The sequence below is a fragment of the Neltuma alba genome, unplaced genomic scaffold (assembly GCF_004799145.2).
Source record: "Neltuma alba isolate B1F8T4 unplaced genomic scaffold, ASM479914v2 tig00010472_pilon, whole genome shotgun sequence".
In the NCBI taxonomy this organism is placed as follows: Eukaryota; Viridiplantae; Streptophyta; class Magnoliopsida; order Fabales; family Fabaceae; genus Neltuma; species Neltuma alba.
The window spans coordinates 1-10,768 of NW_021635360.1; the positions used below are offsets into that span (position 1 = coordinate 1).

Genomic DNA, 10,768 nt, shown 5'->3' on the forward strand with positions numbered 1-10,768 from the left:
CATTTATTTCATGATTGGATTCATCCAACTTCTCTGCCGTGGTCCATAGTTTTTTGCTTCCGAGAGTTTAATTTGAAGTGCTTATAGCTCTTACTACCCTAATCTAAATTCCCATGCTCTCACGCACGTACAAGATCCCCTACATGTATATTTCACTGAACCTTTTGTGATGGGTTGCAATGGTATAAATTGACTATTCCTATTAAATGCAGCATGTTCTATAGTTAGTTGCTTCTCTTTTATAAGACTATATTTTGTTTCTTATTTACTTATTCTTTATAAAACTCGTGGTTATGCCTAAGCAGTAGTTACTTTATGATTTTTTTTTTGGCATCAAAATTATATATGCATGATAGCTGTTAAAGTTGCAGGGTTCAAGAAGAGAGAGCTCCTTGATTATGGACCACCAAAGATCGGTTATTATTTTACCAAAACATATTATAAGAGTATGTATAACACTTATGAGGAATGATGCTCTGAATGTTTTGAAAAAAAAGATCTTAGATGATAGAAGCGTAAAATAAAATAAAAAAAAAACCTTCAATCTTACTTACAAAGAGACTTTTTATAATTTTATATCCTAAGCATATATACCAATTGTGTTGTCCGTGACAAAACCATCTATATTTTGTTCGTGACAAAATCATATATATGAATTTTAAATAATCATTATATAGTGATTGAACATTTTATACTATACGAGAATGATTAAACATTTTATAGTATATGAGAAGTACTAATTCATACCGCATGGGTAATGTGCTAGTGATATGAAATATAAAGTACTATAAGTAAGACAAAAAGTAACGAAACAATGGTATAAATCAATTCCTACTTATATTAATAATTAAGTGATGTATTGTACATAGATATGGCGGATACAAATCTTCATAAAAAGAGTGCTAAAAATATATAATATCATCGTTGTATAATGGGTGGATTTACCTTTATTTTTCTCATTTTTTAAAAAAAAATTATGAAGATATGAGGAAGGTTAGGATATTTGGCTTGAGGTAGTTTCTTTTCAATTTATGTTTTAGTATTTGATCCTTTCAAGCAAGTATTACATTTTATTAAAAATCCTTTTGCTCAATATAAATTTCAACTGGTGGTTTTGTATAATTTTCCATGGAACATGATGGATATTAGTGATAAATAATTAGGAAGATTTCAATGCTTTAACATTTATATATGACAATTCATGATTTTTTCAAATTCGAATTCGGCAAGGCATGCATATGATTATCATCGTAACAAACAATATACAGATTACTTTTTCCTGCCATTAGCAAAATTGTTTCCGCCAAAAATAAACAGATATAAATGTTTTTAAATTGTATTTAATTAACTGTCAATTTTACATCATGCATGTCCTGGTATTTACGCTTTGTGGGTGTGTACATGATATCACCGGTCTCTCCCATGATTTTCTAGAGGACATATACTATTTTGCTTCTTGGAAACTTCCAATTTTATTTTTCTGTGCATGGTTGTGATTCTCATAATCTACATCATTCCAACATTGTTGACAGTTTGAGGAGCCCTGAATCCTCTTCGATTCCATTCTAAGCTATTTTTGATTGTCATTACACGAAACAATATGCATAATTTTGATGCTGTCCATGATGACCCCAATATCCTCAGTAGTTCCAACAAGCAAAAAGAATTCCTGCTGGGACCCTCCATGGAATTAACTTAAATGAAGGTTCATTTATTAGTTCATTTGGTTTCAATTTGGTAGTATGCTTTTTTCAGCCTATTTAATGTATTTGCTGTAGTACTTTACTATTGATTTCATACTGTCAACCTTCACCAGGCAGCATTTGTGAATACCTTTACACCCATTTGGCTACCTTAAGTTTTCTTGAGAATTCACGCATTTTATTTTTTATATACATATGTAGTCCTAATTTTCTCAAATAATTAAGGTGTCACTGTTATATACAATATATTACAGGTGATCCTTAGTTTAGTTAATAACGTTTGATGCTTTTCCACCTTCACCTTCATGTATACTTAACTTTGTTAGGAGATTCTTGTGCTTTAGCGCGGGCTCGTCGACTTCATATACTCAGAAGGAAAAGAGAGAGACGTTCTGACTTTAACAATGACGCATATAAATTGGACAAGGGTAACACTACTATACATTCATTATAAACTTCCATTCCTATATAATCTAATACAAAGTTTTTACAGAAAATTCAAATACATGCCTGGAATCTCCACGTCTCAAGAAAGCAAGAATCATTCCTTCTCGAGCTACAATGACCACAATCACTAACCGTACGTGTTTGAAACTGAATTGTTTATTAATACTTTAATGTGCGCATTATGCTGATGATAACTATTGTATTAGATAAAGTTCTCCATGATTAAATGTTGCCTCACTCTCATATGTTACAAATGTTATTGAGTTATTCACTTTGTTTTTCTAGCTTGAGAACTATTATGTAAAGCCAATATCTTGATAATTAGTATATTACAATTTATATAGGCCTTATTCCCAACAAGAAATAATGACACGTAATATTTTATTTTGATTGTGAGTTATTGGAAGTAGTATTAGTTATAAGACTAATAATATTGGAATTTTTTTTTTTGGGTTATCCGCACCTTCTGGCCAAACAGTTGTGTCTAGCATCTTTTCATTAAAAAAATCATAGTTGGTTAGATTGTTTTATTTTGTTAAGATAACATGAATTTCTATTATTTATACTACACCACATTATTTTATTTTTAAATAAAATTCAATTCAACACACATTATTTAATTATTTCAAACTGTGCAAATTTTAATTTCAATTTATTTAGAATATGTATGACAAAATATCAAGTTTCCAAAGGGATGGCATATGAAAACTTATAATAATTCATTTGATGATTACACGAATCAAATTTAACTTTAGCGTTCACCTATTCAACATGAATGTAAGCGTTTAATTGTAAAATACTTATATCGAATATTTGCATTTTGAACGTAGATTATCTTAGCTGTGATATTGATGATTGAATTCCAATAATAGTTCATTTCCCATTGCCTCCTATATTGAAGTGGATAATTTCACAAGTAATAGTATTTCGGTAGTGTATATTATAAATGTTATTGAGTTATTCACTTTTGTTTATATATGGCGTTGCATCACTTCTATTACCTAACGGTAAACAGCTCACTCATAATTTGCGATCCCTGTTGCCATATATATCAATCATATATTTCAGTAGTGTGTAACTTTCTCACATCTACTACTTCTTTGTCTGCTTTTGCCCAACTCAATCATAATATCAATGGCAAATCTTTCTGGTACTCCCCACACATGGTCAATAGACAACATTAATCCCGCTGCATCAAGATTAGAACGGCTTCATATCCGTCGTAGGAAAAGTTCCCACCTCCATCAACATTCATATAAAGAAAATACATGCCAAAACTGTGCCATTTGGAGGCTCAGCTGGTAACAATCAAGGTACTATATACACCAAATATATGTCATTTTTTTCAATTTACCTAAATTAAATATTTTAGGTGTAGAATTTTTCCTATGTAATTTATATGACAATGCATTGCTACTACCTGTAGAGTTACCAACTTATGAAGATCTTGGTGACCACATTTACATTTGTCCTGATTGTGGTGCAAAAATGTGGTATGATGAACGACTTAGAAAATACCGAAATGAGAATCCACCAAGATTTGGCATGTGTTGCCTTCAAGGCAAAGTACCGCTTCCTACTTTTCAAGATCCACCAGTTCAATTGTTCAACTTATTAGCTGGACATCACCCACAAAGCAATCATTTTCGTATGTATGTTAGGACATATAATATGATGTTTGCTTTTACATCTATGGGTGGAAAAATAAATAGAAATGTTAATGATGGACGTGCACCTTATGTGTATAAGCTGAGTGGTCAAAATATGCATTTGATTGGTAGCATACTCCCTACAGATGGAGCTACTCCAAAATTTGCTCAGTTGTACATATATGATACATCCAATGAAGTTGCCAACAGAATTTCTGCAACAAGGTACAAATAGTGAGATTTGATCAACTTATATTACTTGCTTATTGTTTGTCCTTATTACACACATGTTAAATCATTTGTTCCTTTTTCCTAATTATCACTATTTGCTTTTCAGTGGAGATAGTAGAAAATCATCGTCAGTAGATATTTCTCTTGTACAGATGCTATAGAATATGCTAGATGAGCACAATAAGTTAGTGAAAGTATTCCGTCGGGCTCGTGATTATATTCATGCTCATGAGGGACAAACTATCAAAATTAGACTTATGCATAGGCGTGGGAGAAATGTCCGCCAATATGATATGCCAACCTCTGAAAATGAGATAGCTGCTTTAATTGTAGAAGATATTAGATCCACTGAATACGGTCGAGATATCATCGTTCAATACAAGACAGGATTATTACATAAGATACATGAAAATCATCCTGACTTTCTGCCTCTACAGTATCCATTGTTATTTCCATATGGTGAAGGGGGGTATGATGAAAAAATACCTCATGTGGTAAGAGGAGAGGCACCAGTAGCCAAGATTACCTATGTTTCTATGCGTGAGTATTTTGCTTATATGATACAGGACAGGAATACTGAATATTCTTCAATATTGCATGGTGGGAAACTTTTCCAACAATTTGTTGTTGATGCATACACAATGATAGAATCATACAGGCTAACCTTCATAAGGAATAATCAACAACAACTACGAGCAGAAATGTATAAAGGGTTAATAGATGCTTTGTTGTTGGGTGAGACTGATGCAGCTGCAAGGGGAAAAAGGATCATCCTTCCTTCATCATTTACTGGAGGAGCACGTTACATCATGAATAATTATCAAGATGCAATAGCAATTTGCAATTGGGCTGGTTATCCTCAATTGTTTATCACATTTACCTGCAACCCAAAATGGCCAGAAATAACAAGAGCTTTAGAAGAAGAAGATTTACGACTTGAAGACCGTCCAGATTTTCTAACAAGAGTTTTCAAGATGAAATTGGAGCATCTCATGCAAGATTTGAAGAAGGGTGATATTTTTGGTCCCATTAAAGCAGGTCAATTTGCATATTATTAAATTAACCATATCTTATAATCTTCTTTACATTATTGTTTTTCACAAATGAGTAATGGTCAGGTGGTTCAAAATTATATTACAGTTGTTCATCTTTCTCATATGTTGCTAAATTTTTTACAGCATTGTATACAATTGAATTTCAAAAGAGAGGCCTTCCCCATGCTCACATCATTTTGTTTCTAGCAAACCAATCCCATCTTGATTCTCCTCAAGAAATTGATCGAGTCATTAGTGCTGAAATACCGAATAAAAATGAACAGCCAGAATTGTTTGAAGCTGTTAGTAACTACATGATGCATGGACCATGTGGTTTAGCTAACCCAAAATCTCCATGCATGGTTAATGGCAAGTGTTCCAAATACTATGAAACAACCCCTTCGTGATTCATGGTAACTAAACATTTTCAAAACGATAATTACTTCGAAAGGTTAACTGTGTTAGGAAAGACAAAATAAATCAAATAGAAATTTACCATAGTCATTAACAATATACATTCATAACAATGCAGTAGCCACTAATCTAAAGTAGTAAAGATAATTAATGTAATAAGAAGTAATTAATACTTGATTTGTCATGTGTATAACAAATCCCATCATGAATCTCTAAAATCTCAAAAATAACTAAGACCAATCATGAATGGACTGTAGCATTTTCGGTCCACCAAAATAACTGCTACCACTGGCCATAACAATCGTAATCAAAATAACAATCACCTATATCCAAAAAGGGCTCCGCCCGATAACTCAAGTGTAGAATGCAGCGAAACATTAAACGCATGTTAAGTATAACAAAAAGGCCCTAAAGTTTGGCAATATACATCAGTCAAATCATGTATATCAAAATAGAGGTTATACAGAGTGGAAAGGAAAACTCAAGCCTCGGACACCTTCCCCTTGGGACCAACACCTAAACCCTCGCCTGAAAAATGTTAAATAACCACGGGGTGAGTCAAATTGACCCAGTAACCACAATTCTAATTCAACAAGTATCCAGGGAGTGATTACAAGATAGTTAAGCGGGCAAAGTACAATTTCAAATAACATATAAGTTAAACATCTTTACAGAAAACAATATATAATAATTCAAAGAGTAACTTGCATGCATAGAACTTCATCAACCATCCTTATAACCTCCTTGTAACCTCTGACAGAACCCATGGGCTATACACACATAATAGGATTCGTCTCTTTTACAAGACTGCACCAAGCTCTCCAATAATGAGGTGTAACTCGGCCAAAAGTTACAGAACTCATATTGGACCATGGGTTCTCTTTCCTTGGAATATGGAAAGGTGTCATGTCCCTTGGGCTAACCCTTGACCCGGCCAAAGGAAGGGTGATACCGAGGGCCCTAAGAATGTTAATGCCAACCACTGGGCACCAAGTGGCGGCTATACCACGTGGTATAATTAATCAGACCTCCCACAACTACATTTCAGCACAACCAACATAGCCCAATCCAACCATCCAATTCCACACAATTTCATATCCATAAAGTATTCTCAGATTCAATAATCAAATTTGTTCAACATCAACAAGATATTCATAAGATGAAATAATTCATGCCCACTTAACTAATAAATTTATCAAAACATAAATCTTGATTTAGATATATAAATTACTTTTCATACAAAAACCACCATAACACATCTTGATAACATTTGTAATATCAACACATGCTTATAATCACATCAACAAGCATACAAGGTAAATTAGAAAGTGGTTACCTCAAGTTCTTGACACAAGAACTAAGAGTAGGGAGATTCAAGACCCAAGAGCCCAAACCAAGCTTACTCTACAATAATAAATTGATAAACATATATTAATATAAAAAGACTAATTAATATAGCATTAGAATAGTTTATTAACTAAATCCCCATAATTGGCTTACCCTAAAAAAATTATCTTTAGGAAAAATAATAATTCATCTATTTTTTTTTCCGAGTGACAATTTCTAGTACTTCCCAACTCTATTTCTCTCATTCATATTATTAATAAGAATAATCCATTCGAATCATCTAAAAACCTCCAAAAAGTGCTTACTTTAACTCTTAGGAAAATAACCATATGTCAACTATGCCTTCAATCATTATTAAAATCCTATTCCCTTCTTCCATTAATCATTTTCCATTCATTAGAATCAATAACTTATAATATTTTCCTCAATTTCCTCCAAACACCCAACTTCCACTAATTAAAGTCTCTTCAAGAATCATCAACATTACTATTTCAACAACAATCCTCAAAGTTTAAATATTGGATCCTCAATATAACCTCAAATGAACTCAACTAAGAGATAAATTTCGAAATTAATATCATCATTAACACAAATCACAATTTCCCAACCAATCCCTAACTCACATTGCCTCAAATCAACCATCAACTAAAAATCTAAGTCATAAGGCTTCTATTCTAACCCCATAAGCTCCATTAATATCATCAAAATAAGTTAGAAGCCTCAAATCATTAAAAATCTATCAAGCCCTAACACATCTTATTTTCTGCCATAAACTTACATAAATAAAAAGAAAAAGCTAAATAAAAATAGTAGGATGAAAATAGCTTACCTAAATATCTTATATGTACCCAAGTAGAGTCCTTCCTTTCTCACACACTCAAACTACCTCTTACTGTTTCAGCGAACCAGAAGAACAGCGAAGACGGAGAGGAACGAAAGGCACTGGACGGAGGAAGAAGAAGGGAAAAATGATTCAATTATGGGGTCATGTGACCCCTTATTCAAACCTTTAGTGTATTGTGTTTTTTTTTTTAAAGGTGGGTCACGGCCCACCGGGGATTAACTCCCCTCCCCCAAAACCAACAGTGGGTGGCCGCGTGCCACCCACTGTTATATATATATATATATTTAAAATATATATTAATTATTATTTAACTGTTATTTATTAATTAGTAGTCTACCCGTAATTAAGATTAGCTTCAATGATAATTAATTAATTAATCTCATTTTAATAAACTAAAATCTAAATATATATTTTTTTTTTGGATGTTACATACTATCCAAAGCCTTTTAACTCCAGCACGATCATTCATGAAGATGGGTATCCCCATTATAAAAAACTGAACAATGGTCAATATATTTTGAAAAATGGAGTTCCATTAGACAATAGGAGTGTGATTCCTTACAACCCTACATTGCTGTTAAAATATCAGGCTCATTTAAATGTTGAGAGATGTAAACATGGGGAATCAATTAAGTATTTGTTCAAATATGTGAGTAAGGGTCATGATCGAGCTACCATAGCCTTTTACGATGAGTCTTCATCAGGTGAAAGGGAAGTTGTTCATGATGAAATTAAAATGTACTATGATGTTCGGTATTTGTCTCCATGTGAAGCTGTTTGGAGGATTTTTGGCTTTGATATAAACTATAGAACTCCATCAGTTGAAAGACTTTCCTTCCACCTACCAAATCAGCAAACAATTATTTATGCAGATGAAGCTAACCTTGATGATGTGGTTAACCATAATGAAGGCAAACCAACAGTGTTCCAAGCTTGGATGAAGGCAAATGAAAAATATGATGAAGCACGTGCTTTAACATACTCTGAATTCCCAACCAAATTTGTGTTCAAAAAACCTGGTCATTATTGGGACTTTAGAAAAACAGGATTCTCTATTGGAAGAATATGCTATGTTCCCCCTGGCACTGGAGAAGCCTTTTATCTTCATATGTTGTTAGCAATTGTTAAAGGGCCAAGATCTTTTGAGGAATTGAGAACTGTTGATGATGTCCTCCATCCTACATTTAGGGATGCTTGCTATGCCCTAGGGTTACTAGAGGATGACAAAGAGTACGTTGATGCTATTCAGGAGGCAAATCAGTAGGCCACTCCAAATTACCTTCGTCGCCTATTTTGCACATTGTTACTATGTAACTGTATATCACGCCCTGAAATTGTGTGGCAGCAATCATGGAAATTAATGGCAGAGGACATACTTTATAGCCAACAACAGTTGACAGGCCATCCTGGTATGCGTCCCCCCATATTTACACTCTTTTTTAAAAAAATTATTCTCTCACATCTCATTGTTATTTTATATTGTTTTGTTAATTAATTGTTATTTCAACAACCATTACAATTTAGATGTCATTCTATGATCAAACAGGACTTTCTCTTAGTGATGCTGAATTGCAAGACCATGCTTTACATAAAATTGAAGATTTGCTACAACTTAATGGGAGAAGTCTTCAAGATTATCCAACAATGCCTTATCCAGCTCAATCATTAAATGTATCAGCGGTCAATAAATTGGTGCTGGCTGAGTTAGATTTTGATCGTAATGTCCTTAAGGAGCAATTACATGTCTTTCTTCGAAACTTAACAGAAGAGCAGAGTACAATCTACAATACAATAATTGACACTGTTCATAATGTGCGAGGAGGGCTGTATTTTGTTTATGGATATGGAGGAACTGGGAAAACATATTTATGGCAAACATTATGTGCATCATTAAGATCTGAAGGGAGGATTGTTCTTACTGTTGCATCGAGTGGCATTGCATCACTTCTATTACCTAACGGTAAAACAGCTCACTCACTATTTGCAATCCCTCTTGCCATCACCGAAGATTCAGTTTGCAACATTAAACAGGGAACACCACTAGCAGAGCTTTTAATTCAGGCCTCCTTAATAATATGGGATGAAGCACCAATGGCAAACAGGCATTGTTTTGAAGCATTGGATAGAACATTACGAGACATCATTAGAAGAAATGATCCTAATGCTATAGGAAAACCATTTGGCGGAAAAACTGTGGTGCTTGGAGGAGACTTTAGGCAAATACTTCCTGTCATACCACGAGGTGGGCGCGAAGACATTGTCTTTGCTACTATTAATGCTTCATACTTGTGGAATGAATCCATTGTCTTCACACTGACTAAAAACATGAGACTAACCAAAGGTCATTACACAGATGATGTAGATGCAGTAACAAAGTTTTCAGAATGGATTATTTCTGTTGGAGATGGCAATGTTGACATTGAACCTGACACAGAAGATGTTATTACCATACCTAGAGATTTGTTATTGTTTCCATTAGGGAATCCTATGGATTGCATTATTGACAGTACATATCCAAGTTTGGTTGACCGCCTAGGCGATGGGTCTTACTTCAGGGATCGTGCTATCCTAACAGCTACATTATCTGTTGTTTATGAATTGAATAGTTATATGCTTGCAAAGCTACCAGGTGAGGAAGTCAATTATCTTAGTGCTGACAGTGCTTGCAAATCAGATGGTGCCAACAGTTCCATAGCAGAAATACACTCGGTTGAATTCTTAAATACAATCACAATGTCTGGATTGCCAAATCACAAGCTAAGCCTTAAAGTTGGTGCTCCTATAATGTTGATGCGAAATATTAATAAATCTATAGGTCTTTGTAATGGGACTAGGTTAATTGTCACACGTTTGGAGAAACATGTAATAGGAGCTGAGATTATCACAGGAAGCAATACTGGCATGCATGTCTTGATTCCACGCTTAACCATCACACCATCTGAGACGTCTTTGCCTTTCACTCTATGTAGAAGACAGTTTCCTGTAATGCTATCTTTTGTAATGACTATAAACAAGAGTCAAGGTCAAAGTCTTCTCAATGTAGGATTATTTCTGCCTCATCCTGTCTTTACACACGGTCAGTTATACGTTGCTATCTGA

The 10,768-nt window shown here is 33.9% G+C and overlaps 1 protein-coding gene across 1 annotated transcript; it reads left to right on the forward strand.

Moving 5' to 3' along the window:
- Nucleotides 1-4,194: 4,194 nt before the first annotated feature.
- On the forward strand, nucleotides 4,195-10,768 carry LOC114756750 (uncharacterized). Its single transcript, XM_028945689.1, has 7 exons — nucleotides 4,195-5,068; nucleotides 5,209-5,433; nucleotides 7,727-7,764; nucleotides 7,863-7,934; nucleotides 8,259-8,921; nucleotides 9,015-9,078; nucleotides 9,216-10,768. Exons 1-7 carry the CDS (start codon nucleotides 4,195-4,197, stop codon nucleotides 10,766-10,768), a joined length of 3,489 nt encoding a protein of 1,162 aa, XP_028801522.1.

Excerpts from the sequence above, each read along its gene's own strand:
- LOC114756750 (XM_028945689.1), top strand. The coding sequence starts at position 4,195 with ATGCTAGATGAGCACAATAAGTTAGTGAAAGTATTCCGTCGGGCTCGT. Across the intron at positions 5,434-7,726 it reads ATCTCCATGCATGGTTAATG|CGAACCAGAAGAACAGCGAA; the intron begins GCAAGTGTTCCA and ends TTACTGTTTCAG. Across the intron at positions 7,935-8,258 it reads GTGGCCGCGTGCCACCCACT|GCTCATTTAAATGTTGAGAG; the intron begins GTTATATATATA and ends TTAAAATATCAG.